Source organism: Psittacula echo (genome assembly GCF_963264785.1).
Source record: "Psittacula echo genome assembly, chromosome: 3".
Classification (NCBI taxonomy): domain Eukaryota; kingdom Metazoa; phylum Chordata; class Aves; order Psittaciformes; family Psittacidae; genus Psittacula; species Psittacula echo.
The window spans coordinates 46,652,821-46,671,239 of record NC_137736.1 but is presented as its reverse complement, the minus strand read 5'-3'; the positions used below and the strand labels follow the sequence as shown (position 1 = coordinate 46,671,239).

Genomic DNA, 18,419 nt, shown 5'->3' with positions numbered 1-18,419 from the left:
ACCCAGAATCAGCAGAGGCCACTGCCTTAAGAAGAAAGCACTGCCATCTCTCTGATAGTATCATTTCCAAGGGAAAAAGAAATGAGACATCTGGTCTCTCCAGAGCGAACTGAGGCACAGCATGCTCTATGTCAATCATCACATCTCATACCTCTTGGCCATAATTCATTTGTCCAGCAAAGACAGCAGCATCCCAAACACCGACTTCATTTGGACACTGCTACTTTAACCTAGCAGGCTACAAAACCTGGCTTTGAAGAAGTGGGGTGTGCAGCACCACATGGGGAATGCGGCAAGAAGAGATCCAGGACCAGACAGTCATAGCCAGGCTTGCAGAACCTTTCTTTGAAATGCATATTCACAGGGTTGCAGTAGCACTGAATGCTGCTCAATGCCCATTTTTGCCATGCAGCTTCAAGGTAATGTCAATCTCTGACAAAGACTGCACAGCACAACTTGCCTTATGTCTCTGCAGAGGCGCAAGTGTATTTTTCTTCTTCCAACACAAACATGGGTTTACTGGCTCTATAGAGTGCCTCTCTCTAGCAGAGTGCTACAGCAGCAGATTTTCCTGATAGCAGCAGAAAAGCCCATTGAGGAACTGATAGCTGGGACCATGGGCAGCCTTAAAGGTGCAGAAAAAACACTGAGATCCACTCAAAGGCATATGCTCTGTGTGGTACTGCTGCCACAGATAGCCACACAAAGCAGATATGGGAGAGATATGAGGGAGAATGAGTCCTGAGACAGATTAAAGAAAAAGCATCTACCTTACACCTTTTCAGCAGTGCCACCAGCATGCCTCCCCCAGTCCTCATCCCAAACAGCACTTTTACTGAACTCAAAGCCACAGAGGAGCAAAGCTCTGCAGTCAGTCCTGCAGACTGTCCTGTCATCAGTGTGCTCAGAAGTCATGCAGAGATCACAGCAACCCATGTTAGAATATTCAGGGCAAAAGCACTCATACTGGACACCTAAGGAATAACCTCCCCCATGGACACTGCCCCACCACTATTCGACTGAAGTGTGGCCAAGATCAGCAGTTACTCTCTCTTGCAACCACCAAGGTCTTGGTAACTAATAAATCTTGCTGAAATGCTACTACACCTTTGACCTTAATGGCAATTAGCTTGTGTGAGCCACCCAGACATCATGTAAAAAGGTAGTTGTCAACTGCATATTTACATTCATGCCTTTCTGAGCTTCATGTAGTATCTCCGTGACCTTGTGCTATGGGGGAACCAGAAATATCCACTTTCTTTTAAGTACATCTTTACTCATATCTCTTTCTAAATTACTTGTGAATAATTTCTTAGACTGATACTCTGCTGTTTTTCAGGATTTACATCTGACCTAATCTTACCATGAAAACACCACATATAATACTGGGGCTGGAGAATTAAGAAAGAAGGGACAGAAAACCAGAGGCCACTTTATGAGACTGCACCTCGCTGAATTTATCAGATTCATGGCTCAATGAATCTGGTACCCTTCTTGCAATGCCCAGAACAACTGTGCTGAGGTCCTTCAATGAAAGCCATTACCACAATAATTTGACACTAAAAAATACTCTCTCACACCCAAATAAAAATTCTTATACAATCAGTAAATTATTGCAGTGGCCAAGAAGACTATGCAAAGGAAGCCATCAGGTTTGTCAGAGCCCTTCAGCATGACAGAACAGCCACAAAGGTGGTGTCAAGAAGACATTCTTACTTTGGCCATCCCCACGGAGCTTGCGTTCAGTTCAGGGATGCCCTGGTTTGTCTTATCACCACGTTCCCAAATTCCATAATCCTGCAACAACATCATCAAGAAAAAATTGGCATGATTATATACAAAACCAGTGTTTTCCTCCCTTGTTTCACAACAAAACCAGACCCCTGCATGAAATCAGTTTATTTGCCTTAACAAATCAAAACCAAACCAAAACAAAAATGCTCCAAGTCTCTAAAGAGCTCCTCCTCAGGCTTAAAGAGCAGCACACAAAAACATATCCTAGCACGACCAGGTCTACAGTCATGAATCACTGTCTTCACAGTACACAAAACCCTTTATCTTTTCCCCTGTGCATGCTTCTTCCTGTGCCCCTTCACCTTGGCACTTTCCAGAAAGTTTACTAACACTTTGCTCTTTTTAGAAAGTCCCATAAGATTTTAATGTGACATCAGGAAATATTTTTAATTATCAATAAAGAAAAACAATCATTATGATAGAACAAGTATACCTCACTGTCTCCAAAATGCTGCTCACAATGCAAAGTACTGACAGCTTCTGTTATCTTCTCATGGAAGAAAAAGTCTGTATTTTCCTTCTCCATCAACAAATAATTTTCCACCCACATCTGAGCAGTTTTTGGGTGATTTACATCCAAATAACTACTTACAGCAACTTTGTAGGCAGCTTCTATGTAAAAAACAAGATTCTGAATAAAGGTAACTTCATCGAGGGTGAAGATAATACGTAACCCTGGTTATAAGAAGGAAAGAGAGTAATTATATTGTATTAGAACTGAAATATTTACTCTGCAGTGAGTTTCATGCTTTTGTTTATTTGCTACCAACTACTGCCCACTGAAATCAATGGAAAAAACTCATGCTGATTTCAAAAAATAAGGCAGCAAGACTCAATACTTAATACTGACAAAATACTTCAAATGCCACCAACAGAAGGTGGCATTCAGACACAGCGGGTACAAAGGAGAGATCTCTGTACCAGCTCTGGAGAGTATCCCAATTCCTACAGCTCTTCACCCCTCCACCTGCTAAGTGTATTATCAAGGATGCCCAGGCACCTGCTCTGCAGGGGTCAATGGCAAGGGGCTGTGAGGACAGAAAAACACATAAAGATATTCTTAATATCCTTATTCTGACAGAAGTACAGTTGAGAAGAACACAAGCTAGAACAGTGCCAGCAAGAAGAGGAACACAGATGGCACTGGTGGCACCTGGCTCAATGTCACCACTCTCTGAAGAATCCTGGTTGTCCATCAGGACACCCTATGTAGTCTTCAAACACAAAACTTTTCTCTGATACAACTCTGAATATTCCATGTATTTATATGCCAACAAACATTAAGGGAATGGACACTGCCAGTTACTATAAACATGAAATCCTAACTAAGTCACATCTCTTTTCCAGAGAAATACTACTTTATTCTGAGTAATAATTATGTAAAGATCTTTAAAGCTAGTTACAACTTTTTTCCCTTTTTAAATGAAAGCTAGAATAGAAAAAGACTGCAACAATGGTCAAGGCTAAAATATCTTCTGCTTACCTGATGCAGTCATCTGTGCCAGGAAGAGCAGGTAAAGGGAAGTTGCATCCACTTGTAGATGCCCCCACTGGTCGTCCCCAACCACTGTGGCACAAGTTGCAGAGTTATACTTGGCATGGAGGCAGTCTTTGGTACTCTGTGTGCATTTGAACTTCTCTACTTTATCTACCTAAAACACACCACAAATTTCAAATCTGAAACATTTTGGAATAAATTCTCTGAACTATGTCAAAATGAACAACTTTTCTTAGGCTAGGAGAAACTTTAGGTCCTGATTCCCGCTACCTCACTTCAGTGTGTTTTGATTGATCAGAGTGCTTAAATGCAACTTTAACTTTAGGCTCCATCTAAATCCACATCTGTCTGGGGAAGAATTAGATGAAATTGCCTTCTTGAGTTCAGATCTTAGTTACAGGTATGCATATTGGTGAAAATCAGCTGGCAAAGGCAAAACCATGATTTGCTCCAAGCACTATCTCAAAAAGGTGCAAGTACAATCACAACTTTGCTCAAGAGTTTTAAAAAGACTCCCCAGACCTCCATCTACACACACACACGGAAAAGACACAAGAAACACATGCTTTGGATGAGATGCTTTATAAACACAAGACGTACTTATTCAACTCATACTTATGACATTACCTGTCTCATCATGCACTGTAAGAGTCCCCGCATCAGCTTCACAACATTCTGCAGGAACAAAACAGACGAGTGACACCCTCACACAGCAACTGTTACAAACAATATTCAAAAGTGCCCAAGTTCTCACCTCCTACTAAAGCTCTGGCAAAGGTGAATAAAAATGGGTATTTGCCTGAAATGCCTTACATGCCCTTATATATATATATATATACACACATGCCTCTATATATATATACATGCCCGTATATATATATACACAAAAAAATATAAGTACAAGATCTTGCCCTACATGAAAACAACCCCATCTTTCCACCCCAAAATTATTATAGCCTCAGAATATGACTATGCACACTGAGTCAAGGTTATTTTGCCACCATAGATCTCCCTGGTTTGAATAGTAAATGTCAGCATAAAATTTACCCAGTGCCTGCAAAACAGAAGGACACCAATGCCAGCACCTCCTCACTTCCCATTTAACCCAACTTTGCACTCTCACTTCTGATGCCCACATTCCCAGCTCCAGATTACAGAAATTAACAGTGTGACTGACCTCCCCCTGCAATTCTCCAGCACACAAGTCTTCTGAGTTTGGAGATCTTTACCTTGTTTAATTCGATCAAACATGTTTATACATCACATACACCTTCTCTGAGATGACATCAGTGCAAATTTCCAAGACTGCCACTTAAACTGGCATGATTCTCCTATGGGGTCCAAGCAACCTAGGCTGGATTTTCTGCTCATGAAGGATCTCAAGGTTTAATCAAGGTTTAATTGTAAATCTGGCCCTAAAATCTCTCAGAAGCCTAATTTTCAAAAATCATCCAACCAATGGAAGTTTGACTCCTACATGGTTTTGTTTTGTTTATATTTTAATTCAAATGTTAGCCTCTGTGACACCCAGTTCTCCACATTCCTAGTTGCTGGAAGGCTGCCAGAAACACTGCATACCACATCCTGCACTCATAGGAACATGACATGTACTCCGAGCTGAAGAAAACCCAGCCAGATCCTAGACAGAGCAGCAATGTGAATGCACCATTCAAAATCACTACTGTATGAAAAAAACCAGCACTAACCGGTTCATGCCAAACTCTGACATACCTGCTCAAGCTCATAGGCTTTGGCTTTATCCTCATCCCGGTCCGCATTCTTCCGATAAGCCATCCCCAGCCCCCAGACAGCCAGGATGCTGTAGACATTGTCCCGTACCCACGCATCTTTATGGTCTGTACTGGCTGAAAGCAGCCCTGTAACCGGGTTCTAACCACAGCAGAAAGAATAAAGAACAAACATTATTATCTGTATTAAGAAGCACCAGTTCTTTCTGTATCAAAGGGTAACAAAACAAAAGAAAGAGGCAAAGGTGATTTCACACTGACTGCACGCTATGACTGGTCACAATTTTGAAACAGAAGTGAGGTCCCATCTTTCTTTCCCAAACTCACACAAGTGAAATACAAAATGTATGTGAACACTTCAGGATGTAAAGCTTATAGCATCTAGCTGAACATCCACACCCAGATAGGGTTATTAACCAAGTCACCAAGTAAAATTTTAAATACATTGAGGAAACAGGAATTTCAATTTTACGTATTTGTAAGGAAAAGAGAGTAACATTAGAAATTTTGTCTGGGTCTGTTCTTCTCTATGCACTCGTCTGTGGCATGATCTTGAGGAAGGAAAAAAGCAGTACTTCCCTTCTAGGAAATTAAACAGTATTTTTATTATTTACCTGCTGGGTTTGTGACAGTAAAGCACGAATGCATGCAAAGCCCTTTTTAAAAGTAGCCTCTTTTGAAAAACGTACAGGAAGCAAAATTCTGACGGTATTGAAAAGCAGCACTGTTGGAAAAACAGCACACTGAGTAGCCTCCTGCATCCCAAATTCCCCAATAAATTGTTCACTGCACCATTAATTCCTATCACTTCACTATCATTAGTTTTTAAGACCATCTTTCTCAGCTGCATGTTCTTCACTACCAAAAGATGAGGTAGGGAGGCAAAAGGTCGATAGAGCTTTCAATCAAATCAAGCCTTTACAGAACCTTTCAGTGCACAAAACCCAGCTGCCAGGGCTGGTGTGACAAGGGGCAAAGATTACAGTAATAAAGATAAGTAAAACTAAAAAGAACACATACACCAGTTTTTCATTTCTGCCACACGCTGGTTCACTCAATTTCTTCCTTGGTTATTTTTAAGACAGAAGTTTTGAAAGGGAGGAGCTTCAGCTACAATTTCCTTTGCATGTGGCAACTGGGCATGAAAACGATGACAGCCTGACACACATGACCAGGCACAGTCAGTGTTATTGTTACGGTTTAAATACAGCAATGTCCAGTGGCTCGCAGAGAGCAGATACATGTAGTTCTGCTAACAGTCCCACAGCACGGTCTTCCCAAACCAAGTAACAATCAAAGGACACCAACTCCTATATTTGATGGGGAACAGAGCATATATGAATCCAAAGAGCTTAAAGAACTTCTTTCTCAACTTGAAAAGTCAAACCAAGGAGTAACAGAACAAGTAAGCAAGCAAAGAAAGGCCAGACTACTCCCAGCTCAGCACTGTGCCTGTGTTACAAAACACAGGATCTCAGTAGGCAGAGTGCATGTGCCCAGTATTTTTAGAGAGCACTTTTTTCCCCTCCTTTTCATGCAGGACAACAAACCTCTCTGCAGCTGCAGTCCTGGCTTGACAGAGATCATCCTGCTGCCCGAAGAACAATCGTTTTGGTTTATTTTTTCTGCATCCTCCATGCTGGGCTGGCTGCCAGTTGCAAAATCAAAATGCCTCCAGGTACCAAGATGGAAATCCCAGAAAAATGGCCCATGCAAGACTTTGAAAGACCATTCAGTCCCCAGGGAGGTACCTGTCTACCTTCAAGAGATTGCACTAAACACATCCAAAGGCAGCTCTCACCATTTCAGAGCCTCTGGTTCCCCTACAAGAAGGTCCCAGCTCTTGGGGCACACTGGGGCTGGCTCCCAATGGACTGACAACACATTAATGTTGATCCTTGTGCACATGCAGAATGTTAGCAGAGCAACACATATTAATATTAATTAATATTTAAATGGTTTGGGTTTTTTTGTTTGTTTAGAAAGTCCTTACTTTTAAAAACTACAGTTATTTTCTTCTGTTGCCTGCTGACGCATATATGAAAAGCACAACCCCTACAAAGTGCTAAAAAACCTAAAAAACACTGAGTGTGCTTAAGCCTAAAGACGTCAAAGAGATTTTAGCTCAGCTAAAACACCCATGCAGCAATCACTAACCGGATAGTAGGTCTCACCCTGCAAGTCACACTGCACTTACAAATCCATGGAGCAAAGAATTTTACCAGCACCCATGGGCTCTGTGAGTTGAAAGCATCTCAACAAAAAGCCGATTGCTAGACTAAGACTTTAAACTGCTGTATCGTGCCCAATCCTATTTTTAAGTCGATTTGTTAATCTGGAGACCAAAAAAAAACCCCACCAAAACACAACACCAGTTCCTACAAAGGTCCAGATGCCATTAAGAACTTCAGCGTTACACGCACAAAACCAGAGGGGTTCTAAGCCCACATTTAGCATCTTGCTGAAAACCTATTTAATTTGCATCTGTCTCATTTACTCATCAGATGAAAACTGATGTAAGCTCTAGCAAAGTTTGCAGGTTAAGACTGTTTATATGAAACCAGACATAGCACAGTTGGGGTTGGTTACGCATAAATGTATGCCACAGGTGTTTTCCTCACCAGCTCCATATGCTCTTCTCTTAACAGTACCCTAGCAATATTTACAATGTATCTACACGTTAAGTTTTGCTATTTTATGGACATATCTTAAGATTTCCATTTTTTCTTATCTCAATCAAATTAACAAGTGTAATGAGCAGCTGAGAACAGCCTTCTGGTCATGACCTTCAGTGCTTGCTCGGCTACACTAATTAAGCATTCCTCTGGCCCCCATCCCCAAGGGCACAGGACAGGAGCTGGTACTTTGGTCTTACCTTCCTTGTACAACCTTTAACAGGATCATACCTATCCCTGTGCACACTGCAGGGGATTGTGCTGATTAGCACAATGCAGTGCTTGCAAAACACAAAAAAAGTCTGCTACAGATCCAACCTTGTGAGATGCTACATATGGAAAACTGTCAATGTTGGTGAGGGATCCAGAACTGTGCTTTGAATGCATGTCTGCCTGGTAGCGCACGTATTCTGAATTACAATTCTTCTCTAAAATGACATTGATTTAAAGTGACTGGAATGAACACAAGATCAGTTGCTGCTACTGAGGAACATGACCCCTGGTGTACTAAACACCTTCTTATCAAAGCAAAATGTTCCTGAGCACACGTGTTCTCCCTGCTGCACCCTTACCAGAGCAAGCTCATTACTGCTGCTCATCAGAGCACACAGCAGATGTGCCAGGTCTGCACACATGGCATGCCTGCAGCCCGGAGGTACACGATCACAGCTACACATCACCCCTGTGTGAAGCAGCAGCACTTCAGAAGCACCTTAAATGCCTCCTGGCTCCTCTGCCAGGCTGCTCATAGGCAAATCAATGGATTAAATTCCCTTCCCTGGCTCTGTCCTGAAAGGCACCTGGAAAGCACCAGCAGTGAAGCAGCATACCAGCCTGTCACAGGCTATTCTGCTCCCAAGCAAGAAAGGGTGGCACATGACCCAAAGACAACTGTCCTAACTTGCCCAAGGAAGCACTGCACCTCTTCACCTCACTAAGCTGAACATTTTCAGCCTACTGCAGTGGAAAACCATAGGGACTACACATATAAAAAACAAAGCTAGAAACCCGCTTTGCAGCTGTCCTGGTTCAGCAGTAGCAGTCACTTTTTTTTCCTTCTTAGTAGCTGGTGCAGCACTGTGTTTTTGACTTTTGGCCTGGGACAGTACTGATAAAACCAATGTTTTCAGTTGCTGGTCAGAATGTTTAGTCTAACCAAGGACTTTGTGAGTCTCATGCTCTGCCAGGGAGGAGGGGAATCCGAGAGGAAGCAGGGACAGGACATCTGACCCAAACTAACCAAAGAGGTATTCCATACCACAGCACGTCATGCCCAGGATGTAACTGAGTTACCTGGAAGGGCTGGATCACGGCAGGGTGGGGGTGAGGTATTGGTCGGTGAGGTGTTATATTCTCTTCCCTTGTTATTTCCTTTATCATTATTACTATTAGTGGTAGCAGTAGTGATTTGTGTTATACCTTAGTTATTAAACTGTTCTTATCTCAACCCGTGGGAGTTGCATTCTTTTGATTCTCCTCCCCGTCCCTCCAGGAGCGGAGGGAAGAAAGATGAGGGGGGAAGTGGACTGCGTGGTTCTAATTTACGGCCTGGGTTTAAATCACGACAGCAGCATCCCTCTGGACCGCCCTGTGACACTATCCCTCTGACCTGCTGCTAGACCGTGATTTGCTTTCCACACACCAAAGAAAACTTACTTACGTCCTTTGCCCACCTCTGAACTTTCCTCAGCATTGAGCACTTAATGGAAAACACATCCAAGCACTGTAAACAGCAATTAGGAAATTCTATGTCACTGGTATAAACTCCCACATTACCATTAAGCTACCCCATTTTATTATTGTTAACTATTCATAGTGTTAAGGCACAGCTTTCATGGGCCATGTTTGATCTCTGGATCTCAGAGGCTCCATCTCTCTTCTAATGGAAGCTGTTATCAGCATTCTCATCCTATAAATATGGAAACCAAGGCAGGCACTGGAAGCCAAAGTGACTTGTCTAAGGTCATCCTGCTGAAGCACAGCTCGAAGCATCTCCTGCACCCCAGCACAGTGTGAGAGCAAAATTATCTTCTCACACCACTTATGCCATATTCTTGCATTTGTTTCTAATAAGCTTGTAACAATTACTTCACAAACATTAATCCACAGGTATCTGGACCCCATGCTCACAACAACAGTCAATCTTACTGACCCAAGTGGATTTAGGTCCTAACCTCTTCTTTTACTGCTTTCCAGTTTCTTGTAACTCTCAGCAAGTATATTTGGGAACTGACTTATGCAAAATCCCCTGCTGCTCTCCTCTTTACGTACTGGACTGTTTCAACTGAAGCATGACACTGCAGAGCACACTGTGAGAAACAGAATCAGAGAACACCATGTTGGGAGGGAACCTCAAGGATCATCTGGATGGCAAGCATGACCATGTCCAGCACCCTGTCTAGCTGAATCTTTAAAGTCCTCAACACCTACCTGAGTGAAGCGAGGGCATTAAGCAGAGAGCACTACAGGCCAGGTTGGATGAGGCTTTGAGCAATCTGGTCTAGTGGAAGGTGTCCCTGCCCATGGCAGTGGAGTTGGAACTAGATGAGATTTAAGGTTCCTTCCAACCCAAACCATTCTATGATTCTATACGTGCTGATCAAAAGCCAGAACAGGTAATAAATAGCTTTTCCCTCACCAGCCCTGACACCATTTTGCTCTTTGACTGCTCACATACGCAGGCAGCCCTGCCCCACAACCCAGAGCCTGAGCAGTGTGACACCGTGAGAAGTCACCCCAGGCACATCAGTGCTGCACAGGCTGCCCCTGCAGCAGGTCAGGGTGGGAATCCCTTGGACGTGCACCACTGCACACATGCAGCACAAAGCACTGCGAGTCCAGCTCTGTCCTGGATTCACCCTGAGCTGATGCTGACAGACACATTTCAAAGGCCTTGCTTGGAAACCTTATGTTACTGGGACTTAGGAGGGCTACGGGTATGTGTGTGTATATATATATACATACCGTTACAACGGGTGGGTGTGGATCATATGACCAAGAACACATTCTATACACAGTATCATTGTTTGCAAGCTCAGACTTGGTGCGTTTCTTACCTATCTGCCAATGTGCACTTACATGAGCGGCTGGCGAGACCTCCGAGGACCTGCACCGCCTCAGCTTTCCCTGCGCTCCTCCTCAGAGGGGAAGGGAGGCAGGGAAAGGAGGCCGTGCGCGGGGGACCCAAGAGATTCTTTTCCCCGGCCCCGTCGTGCCCATTGTGCGACCAGGCTGCAGCCACAGGCCCCGGCCGCCCCAGCCGCACCGCCGCGTCCCCTCTCAGCCCCCCAACCCCGGCCCAGAGACCCGCAGCGGCGGCAGCCGCCCTTACCTGGTGGCAGAGGATGGTTCGCTGGACCAGACGGGCGTAGCCGTCCAGGCGCACCCCCGAGTTGCTGCGGCTCCTCATCGCACCGCGGCTGGCTCGCTACCGCCTCAGCCGGCCCAGCTACCAGGCCCGCCGCCAGGCCCCCGGTCGCGATCGGCCCGGCAGTTCCCGGAGATGGCGACAGTTGCCTCCTCCCTCCCGGCCAGCCGGCCTGCCCTCCCTTCGGCGAAGAGGGGCGGAACGGGGCGGGGCGGAAAGGAGCGGGGAGTCCACTCCCTTGCCTCCGTTCTTCCATCCCTGCCTGTCTCCGACTTTGTGGGGTGGAAGGCAAAGTGGGCCTGCGGAGCCCTAGAGAGCAAGGGTGCTTATGGTGCTAGTCGGGATGGCCGAAATCACAATTTCAGCTTGTCGGAAGCAGAAGGCTTTACCTGCGGTGTTCCTAGCTGCTGCCCTGGGGAGCGGCAGGAGGAGGTGAGCGTGAGGGACGGCCGGCAGCCCGGACACCGGGAATGTCTATGTCCAGGGGAGTTGCCAGGGGCAAAGGCAAGGCCGGGCAACCTGAGCTGTGGGGCGACAAGTGAAGAAAGCCAGCATAAATGGTCAAAAACAAGGGCGATTTTATAGATCCTCTTCATTGGTGGGATTGTAGTGGTAGGACAAGGGGTAAGGGGTTAAAACTTAAACAGAAGAGATTCAGGTTAGACATAGGGAAGAAGTTCTTTACTGTGAGGGTGGTGAGGCACTGGAACAGGTTGCCCAAAGAAGTGGTGAATGCTCCATCCCTGGCAGTGTTCAGGGCTAGGTTGGACAGAGCCTTAGGTGACATGGTCTAGTGTGAGGTGTCCCTGCCCATGGCAGGGGGGTTGGAACTAGATGTCCTTTCCAACCCGAACCATTCTATGATTCTATGATAATGGTGCAAAAAGGCAGAACATTCATAAGGTTTAAAAGATTTTCGTTGGGGTTTATTTTTTGTGTGTGTGTTTTGGTGGGTTTTTTTATTATTTATTTTTTATTTTATTAGCTGGTTTTTTTAGCATTAAAAATACCTTTACCAGATATCTTCACACCCCAGCCTTGGCTTTCCAACTCAATAAAGAAAAAGATGTAGAGATTTCTGATGGAAATGGACCCACTGTTCCATGGATGCACACTAAGGGCATTAGACAGTGGGTGCTTTGGAGATGATTTGCCGCGGCATGACTTGTGCTTCCACACTGTAGTTCCCTACTATTGGTAGGGTGGGAGCCAGCAGAAAGAAGGGCACTCAGGCAAAGGACACCAAGCCTTAGAAACGTGGCAGACTTTAAAACAAACAAAACCAAACCTACATGTGTTACAGAGTCCTGAAATCTTCAGTGAGTTTCCTCAATGCTCCCCGTCACAGAGCAATGGGAAGCGTGGATGGGTGCTGAAGCACAGAAAAGATGTTGCAGAGTAGCTGGAGGTGTGAGGATATATCATAAAGGATTTTTTCTTTCTGTTGCCTTTTTTGCTTTCCTCATGTGCAACTGCAGCATTAACAGAGTTAGTTTTGTAATTTTTTTTCACTGTGCTGACTTCATTGACTGTGTAACTGACAGCACGGTTGACAAAACAACCTTCAAAGGAGGCCTTTTCCTTAAGGTGTGGCTGTCAGATACTATTCTGATAAGCACCCCACAGCAGGAAGAGGACAGGGCACTACCTAGGGGCTCCTAACTCCATCAGCCTGAGGCCTGCAGCTGCAGCTTAGGGGAGGCTGTGCAATCCCACAACATGGATCAGTTCCCTCTCCCCTAAGCTCTGCATGGGCTCCATGCTCCAGGCACTGTTTTTTACAGAGAGAATTGGACATGCATAGGGAACATGTTTGCTGAGCAGGGCGGTGCCAGCTGTATGCAGCTTGTTGCTGTTTATGAATGACCACCTGGTTCTCTGGGAAGGGGTTACCGCTTTCATGGAGTGCAGGGTTGCCATGGCTCAACTGCTAGCAGAGCACAAGACACCAAAGACCAAAAGGATACTGTGACACCCAGTGTGCAAAAGCATTCTCAGTTAGTTTAATGATGAGAATTATTTACTGAGATAAAGTAATATGCTGCTGTGGGTGCAAAATTTTTCTACAGTATGTGTGTGCTTTTAAGTGGCAAAGTCAGAAAAGACCCCCCCACCTCCAGGAATGTATCAAATAAAATCGTTAAAACAATCATAACATATGTTAGTGTGCAAAAAATAGAAACAGAGGAAGATTCCAAGTGACAGTGGAATATGTGTTTTCATAAGGAATTTAATTACTTAAGCCCAACTCAGCTTTGGAGAAGCTTCAGCAGACTTGAGGGCAAGCACTGTCAGGGTTTTCTCTGCTGAAAAACAGATCTGCTAGAACCATGAAAGGGAAAACATGTGGAAGACAATAAATCTAAGGGCTAGTCAGCATCCTCTCCGAGAGGTTACATACTGCAGCTCATGTAATCTGAAGGATTGTAACATGGCCCAATATAACGACACAATTATCTAAAAGACAAAGTTTATGTATTTTACGTGTTGTACTTGCTGTAAATTTATTACTTTTTTTTTACAGTTGAAAATATAAATACAAGAACATTAAATAAATTTACAAGAAACAGTGCAAAGGCAATTAGCCAAATAGTCAAAGCATTCACAGAAATGCATTCCAGCTACTAGCATTCCAGGACAGTCTTTTATTAACATGCAGTTAAAACCTTGTGGATAAACACAACAAATACTTAAAATTCTCACTTTAAAAGTCTATTCAGAGTAGTCCTGGACAAAGGTAACCAAAAGAACCTGTGCATTGCATACAGAACCACAAGAGGGTTGAGTACTGAAGAGGTTCAATTGCTGAGCTACAACAAAGCCCCAGCTAGGAGGCATCTATCTGATGCTTTTTGTGGATAAGAGCACTTCCAGGGCTCCCTACCGAGTCTTCTGGGAAAGCAAAGCCCTTTCTTGCCTCCACTGTGCATCTGCCTCAAAAAATCTCCTTTACAGGGTCTGGTACTTTGCAGTGTGGCCCCACTTTGTTCTAGCTCTTGCTCCAGGAGCAGCTAACCTTTGCCCAAGAATACAACTGTCCACAGCTGCACACCTGCGTGAGAATGAAGCGGCATAACTAGGGCTCAGGCTAATTTCTGTTCAGGAAGAATCTTCACAATGTTGTATGGGGCTTTCAGCTGTTGTGCATTAAAAGCCAAAATACAGCTTTTTCAGACAATTACAAAAGGGAACCAGCCAAGGGCCAAAGTACAAGCAGAAATAGTCATTACCATAGCTCAAGAGCTGCCCCTTAAAAAACAGCCACACAATGGAACAAACAATTTCATGGCTACTAAATATAGCAGCTAGCATTTACCCTCTGTATTTTTTTCTCCTGAAAACAACACTTTTCTACTTTATCATTGCAAATGAGAAATGGCAGCGAGTTTAATCTCTGGAACCACACTCAAGGCAGAATACTGACCCTGCTGAAATCACTACAAAAGTTCCCATTGACTTACTCAAGCCACTAACATAACTGAATTGTACTTAATAACCTACTATTTATCACTCCCTCATTCATGGCACTTGGATGATATCCAGTTTCTGTCCCTCTGTGGTGTACTGAGAGGTTGCTAAAGGTTCAAGACCAATAGAGTTTGTATTTACAGTTCTGTATCTAGTAAATATATTTAAACCACTGTAAGTGATTTCACTTCCTAAAGAAATCAACTTCTGTCTCATTCTATGTTAATGATCTCAATTAAAGAAGAATGAAAACTTACAATAAAAGTTAAAACAAAATACGAATTATTTTTCTATACATAGGAATATTTAAATTTATATTACAATAATAAATATAAAAGTAACAGTAAGATGCTTAGTTTGGTTTTTTTCCGTTTATGTACATCACTACAGAGTTTGCTTCTACAACGTACAAAAAGTTGAAGGTTGTATGGCTAACATTTTTAGAGATAACATCATTTCTACAGACAAGCTGTAACTTCCTACATTTCTATAATTCTACTATGCATTATATCCAGATAAATTTAGTTGTAATAAAAAAGTCTAATCAAAAGTTTCTTTTAAATGTAAAAAAAAACCTCAAAATAAACCTCTAATGAAGAATCATAATGGAAATGTGCCAGCTGTAATTTGACATCCACAGTAACTTGTCAAAATAGTAGCTTCCTTTTTTCTTTTTTTTTTTTTTTCTTTTAATAATAATTGTCCTTGTCAATTCAATGCATGGCTGCCTTGAAGTTCCAGTACCATATGTTAAATAAAATCAGTTCTTGGTCTGCTCACATTATGTAAAATTGTTAAAGTAAATCTCTACTTCACACTATAAACCAATATGCTGTTTAAAAGGAAATCACATTTTCTCAATGAAACTTAGGCTTCCCCTCTTTGAAGTCCTTCTGTGTGAGATGTGGCTTTTTTGGCTGCCTGTATCATCCTTTTCTTGCAATGCAAGTTGTTTGCCTGAAAAGTCATGGAGACACAAATCACCATTCTGTACACTGAAAGAAACACCATTCTTCTCACTGGCAAGATGGCCTGTTGAAACAAAAAAAAAGTGTATCCCATCAGAAAGGTTCAGTCTCAAGTCTCCCACACTTCTTCAGTCATTGTAGGGAGTTCAGGCACTCTTATTTTATCCCTGCAACAATTTCAAAATGTGGATTTTTCTGTACATAATCTGCATATATTTCTTTTCGTGTGTAGAAGTCAGGAAGAGATTTGAGAGATTTAATATATTTATGTACAATAGGATTCTGTATTTGAAGCAGCAAAGGTTACCATTCTCCAAATGCAGACTTTGACTTGGAATAAATATCAGTAGATAAGATGCAAAATATTTCTCATTCTAGTTTTGCTTTAACAAGCTAAGTTTAAAAGGTTTCTCAGGTTTGCCATGCATCTGAAACAAGCAAGTGTTGGAGAATACAAAGATTTTTTAAAAAACTTGGAAAGGCATTCAACTTGCAGGTTTTATTTCTAGAGGACAATCAGAATATGGCCTTGTGAAATCATAGGTCTAAGCCGTATTTAGACTAAGAATCTTACACATTTAGGTGAATCTACAATGAACATGTATAATACCACTAGTGACTGAAGCCAATTAATGAAATGCTCCACAAATGCTCAATTCACCGGATAGCAGTATTTCTTTTGGGAGGGGATCATTTTGTTAACCACTGAGAAATGAGTTCACAAACGCAGATGCAGAGCTGTCACTTTATCATTTACACCAGAAACAGAATTAAAAAAGTAAAACATCCAAGTTTGCTATTTGTATTAATATTCTCAATACTTAACATACAAATGTCAGCATGATTCAGTAGATTTCAACAAATCTACTGAAAAGACACAACAGTGAGGGTAGAAACTGCTTGTGGTTTTTGGTGTTAGGAGGAGGAAACACACTGGTGAGAAACCTCTGGGCAATGAAAGATGACTCTCTCAGAACTCCTGGATTCAGTCCATCAAAATGCCTCAAATATCCCGGAGCAGAATTCTGCTTTGGCTCTGTCCTGCCCTTTCACTCTCTCACTATCTCAACCTTCTGAACCCTTTCAGAAATGGCAGGCCACATTACAGGATGCTCTTCAACTATGTCTTGTTGGGGTCACCAGAGGGAGAAGTATATGGTGACATTCCTCCCCTGCACTTAATCCCTCCTGCAGAAAGGATTCTCTGCTTGAGTGGCTAGACTGGACAGCTCTTCTCTATTCTGCTTGGGCCAAGGCCCCCAAGCACACAGGTTTGTATTGGTCTACCCAAATGCTTCCTCTAGAAACTAATCCTTCACTTTAGGCAGACTGCATGCTTTCCAGAAGTTATCCTACTGATTTAAGCATGTCGGTTCCAGGTTTCATCAAAGTCTTATTGACAAACTTTTCTTTGTAATGAGAGATGGTATTTTTTAAGTAAGATGTGAACGTGTATTTTCAGCTGATAAAGTTTACTACCAGTTTGAAAATGTAATGCATATAACAAACATGTCAGGATATGGGTTTAAGGGAGTGGGTTTGTGGTAGTGGCTGGCAAACAAAAATTACAAATTCCATGACAAACTACTGAGCTTCCACTAGACCCACAAAACAGAAACAATGGCCCAACAGATTATGTGAAACCTCTTAAATAAAAAGTCTAATATTAGTTATTAATTTAAAAGGCCACTTAGGCACAAATGTAAATAGGGCAAGCTGAACAGAAGAGCTTTGTTAGACAACTCAAATCAGATAAAGACTGAAATGACAGAAAAAATCCATACTTGCCAACACCGTTAATTGTGTCACTGTTAATATGTAGTTGTTTAACTCCCTGTCTGGCTAGAACTGTTTTATTTTAAAAGGAGTGTTAAAAATAGCTGTCAGGGCAAAACTGGAGAAGAAAATAAGGCTATTCTGCAAACAAATTCAGGAAAGTGATTTCTGTTCCTCAGTGAGGAGATGGTAGGTTCAGCCATGTGATACCTAACGGCATGTCCAAATGCCGTTTCCTAAACTGTTGCGATTTCTTTACAATATGCAGCTAGTACATCCAAATGGACAGTAACCTATTAAGAGGGCAACACATATGAACTACATAGCTTTTACTTTGTACATCTGAGAGATTATCTGCTGAGATTATCCCGTTGATTATCTGCTGTCTTCTGACAACACGTGTGAGGAAATGAAGACAACACAGCCTCTGTGAGCATCTTCTACAACTTCATACTAAACAACCTAGCTGACGGCATGACTTCTTAGCTTCGACTCTTGATCAGGTGGGAAAAATACCCTATGCACATAGAAGTAATGACCTGTAAATTTTGCTCATATCTAGTTTTCTCAATAGACAAATAAGTTACACCAATTTGCAAGTGAAATTGACTGGAGCGCTGCATGCACTTGCATTTCAACTTCTCAGGAACAGAGCAGAGGGTTAACAGTTCAGAGGACAGTACTGTGCTAGAATACGAAGAAGCAAGGACTGAGAAAAAAAACTCATTACTGTGCCTAGCTGGGGGGCGACTGTTACCGATTTTACAGGCTGGGAAATGGCACAGCAATGCCAGACTGACTTCACTAGGTATGATCTCCCCACCCAAGTCACCTTGACCTTTCAGTGCCAGAAAACCTACTACATTGAGCTGTTTGCTTTCCACAGCTTTGGGAGAGTTCCTTTGTGACATGCATTTATATTTCCCATTTTCCAAGGTTTTCAGGAAGAAAAGCGCAAGCAACTTTTCTAATATGGTAAGCATCCCAGTATTTTAGGAAGGCTTTTGGAGCAGCCTCTGATACTTTAAAAGTAATAATGCCTCAACTTTTAGTACTAGATACTAGATTGAGAATTTGACTTCTGAAGAATTTTTTCCTACAACAAAGATATATTTGTTAGCCAAA

General features: G+C 42.7%; 2 protein-coding genes across 4 annotated transcripts in view; both read right to left on the bottom strand.

The window, feature by feature from the left end:
• The window catches only part of PHKA2 (phosphorylase kinase regulatory subunit alpha 2), a gene marked incomplete at its 3' end in the record, with an annotated part of 43,211 nt that extends 32,047 nt beyond the window's left edge, over positions 1-11,164 (bottom strand). For all 3 annotated transcript variants that reach the window (XM_080613604.1, XM_080613605.1, XM_080613606.1), the window contains exons 1-6: positions 11,047-11,164; positions 5,024-5,182; positions 3,920-3,967; positions 3,278-3,446; positions 2,387-2,469; positions 1,717-1,797 (exon numbers count right to left, since the gene is read on the bottom strand). In XM_080613604.1, the coding sequence (XP_080469730.1) occupies positions 1,717-1,797; positions 2,387-2,469; positions 3,278-3,446; positions 3,920-3,967; positions 5,024-5,182; positions 11,047-11,124 (618 nt within the window). In that variant the 5' untranslated portion in view covers positions 11,125-11,164. The remainder of the gene's footprint in view (positions 1-1,716; positions 1,798-2,386; positions 2,470-3,277; positions 3,447-3,919; positions 3,968-5,023; positions 5,183-11,046) is intronic.
• A 4,002-nt stretch (positions 11,165-15,166) lies between these two features.
• ADGRG2 (adhesion G protein-coupled receptor G2) overlaps positions 15,167-18,419 on the bottom strand; it is a 51,113-nt gene continuing 47,860 nt past the window's right edge. The window contains exon 28 of the mRNA XM_080613130.1: positions 15,167-15,582. Within this exon, the coding sequence (XP_080469256.1) occupies positions 15,398-15,582 (185 nt within the window). The 3' untranslated portion in view covers positions 15,167-15,397. The remainder of the gene's footprint in view (positions 15,583-18,419) is intronic.